This window comes from Nerophis ophidion, linkage group LG06, assembly GCF_033978795.1.
Source record: "Nerophis ophidion isolate RoL-2023_Sa linkage group LG06, RoL_Noph_v1.0, whole genome shotgun sequence".
Lineage (NCBI taxonomy): Eukaryota > Metazoa > Chordata > Actinopteri > Syngnathiformes > Syngnathidae > Nerophis > Nerophis ophidion.
The window spans coordinates 986,808-989,307 of NC_084616.1; the positions used below are offsets into that span (position 1 = coordinate 986,808).

The 2,500-nt window shown below is 40.4% G+C and overlaps 1 protein-coding gene across 1 annotated transcript in view; it reads left to right on the top strand.

The window, feature by feature from the left end:
* The window catches only part of LOC133553967 (proenkephalin-B-like), a 34,585-nt gene that overhangs the window by 28,506 nt on the left and 3,579 nt on the right, over positions 1-2,500 (top strand). The window contains exons 2-3 of the mRNA XM_061902289.1: positions 1,547-1,697; positions 1,792-1,916. Of these exons, the coding sequence (XP_061758273.1) occupies positions 1,794-1,916 (123 nt within the window). The 5' untranslated portion in view covers positions 1,547-1,697; positions 1,792-1,793. The remainder of the gene's footprint in view (positions 1-1,546; positions 1,698-1,791; positions 1,917-2,500) is intronic.

The following is a 2,500-nucleotide window of genomic DNA, read 5'->3' on the forward strand; positions in this document are numbered from 1 at the left end:
ATACCTTGTAATATGTATATTTATATACCTTGTCATATGTATATCTATATACCTTGTAATATGTACAGTATATGTATATACCTTGTAATATGTATATCTATATACCTTGTAATATGTATATCTATATACCTTGTAATATGTATATCTATATACCTTGTAATATGTATATTTATATACCTTGTCACATGTATATTTATATACCTTGTCACATGTATATTTATATACCTTGTCACATGTATATTTATATACCTTGTCACATGTATATTTATATACCTTGTCACATGTATATTTATATACCTTGTCACATGTGTATGTGCTCTGCCATGGCTCCCCTCCCCTCTCCGCATGCACAGTTTATAGTTGATACCAAGCTTGCTTTGCTACTTATACTTTCAATCAATCAATCAATCAATCAATCAATCAATCAATGTTTATTTATATAGCCCCAAATCACAAATGTCTCAAAGGGCTGCACAAATCACTACGACTACAACATCCTGGGAAGAACCCACAAAAGGGCAAGGAAAACTCACACCCAGTGGGCAGGGAGAATTCACATCCAGTGGGACGCCAGTGACAATGCTGACTATGAGAAACCTTGGAGAGGACCTCAGATGTGGGCAACCCCCCCCCCCTCTTCCCACAGAGAATTCACATCCAGTGGGACGCCAGTGACAATGCTGACTATGAGAAACCTTGGAGAGGACCTCAGATGTGGGCAACACCCCCCCCCCCCCTCTTCCCACAGAGAATTCACATCCAGTGGGACGCCAGTGACAATGCTGACTATGAGAAACCTTGGAGAGGACCTCAGATGTGGGCAACCCCCCCCCCCCCTCTTCCCACAGAGAATTCACATCCAGTGGGACGCCAGTGACGATGCTGACTATGAAAAACCTTGGAGAGGACCTCAGTTGTGGGCAACCCCCCCCCCCCCCCCTCTTCCCACAGAGAAGAACTAAAAAAGATGAAAGGTTGTATGGAAGTCATGTATTGATATCCATGATCCAGACATGCAAAAGTGCAATATATTGATCTATTGATTGATATCGGCACCTTCGTGCTCTTTTCTCCCGCACTAGCATGCAGACTTCTTATCCAGACTGGAAACTTCACAGGGCGGTTTAGCTCGGTTGGTAGAGTGGCCGTGCCAGCAACTTGAGGGTCGCAGGTTCGATTCCCGCTTCTGCCAACCTAGTCACTGCCGTTGTGTCCTTGGGCAAGACACTTTACTCACCTGCCCCCAGTGCCACCCACACTGCTTGAAATGGAACTTAGATATTGGGTTTCACTATGTAAAGTGCTTGGAGTCACTAGAGAAAAAGCGCTATATAAATATAATTCACTTCACGTTGGAAAGACACTAAAAGGAAGTGTGTGTCCATCGATGTCTGTTGGAATATCTTCAGGTGGTCTTTTGGAGCATTCACTGTTCAATCTTACACAAAGTCTATTCATAACACTTGCAGACTTTTTATTATTGTTCTGTTTGCGGGGACAACATCCTTCTTCTTCTGGTGTGTGTGTGTGTGTGTGTGTGTGTCAGGTGGTGCTGCTCTGCCATTGGCAGGCAGACGGTGGTCCTAATAAAGAGGGAGGGGAGAGGTAATAAAAAGGGAGAGCAGAGAGGAGAGGTTGGAAGGTGGAAGCTGCTCTTCACTTGGCTGCTGGAAGACTTCTCATCACTCCTCAAGGAGGTAACACACACACACACACACACACACACACACACACACACTCAACTTTCATCAGTCCTAACTTTGCACCGTGTGTGTGTGTGTGTGTGGTCAGGGATGGAGTGGTATGTTGTGGTGTTGCTGCTGAGCTTGCCTCCACCCATGCAGAGTCGCTGCTCCTCCCAGTGTCCCAGATGTCTGCAGCAACATGTCCTCCACACCTCCACCTTCAGCACTCTGGTAAGAAGACCTCTTTTATTACTTCTTATAGATGACATCTCAAATAAAACAACTATATAGTCCAAGTTTATTTAAGTTAGGATTCTATTTCAATATACAATTAATACATTACATTTATTACAAAATAATATATTTCATTTATGTTTCTTTATGGATGAAAGGATCATTTATTTTTCATGGTATATTATATATACAAACATATATCAATTCAACATAAAACAAAAACAAATATTTGATGCATGTTTGTTTATTATCTGTTATATAGATCTATATCATTTTTTTTTAATATAAAATATACATTACCATCCATCCATTTCCTACCGCTTATTCCCTTTTGGGGTTGCGGGGGTCTGTGGTGCCTATCTCAGCTACAAATGGGCAGAAGGCAGTGTACACCCTGGACAAGTCGCCACCTTATCGCAGAAAATATACTTTACATTTATTATAAAATATACTACATATTTAATTTGTTTGTTTAAGGATAATGGATCGTTTATTTTTCATTACATATTATATATACATAAATTCAATTAATACAAAAACATTACATATTTAATGTATGTTTGTTTAATTATTTATTATCT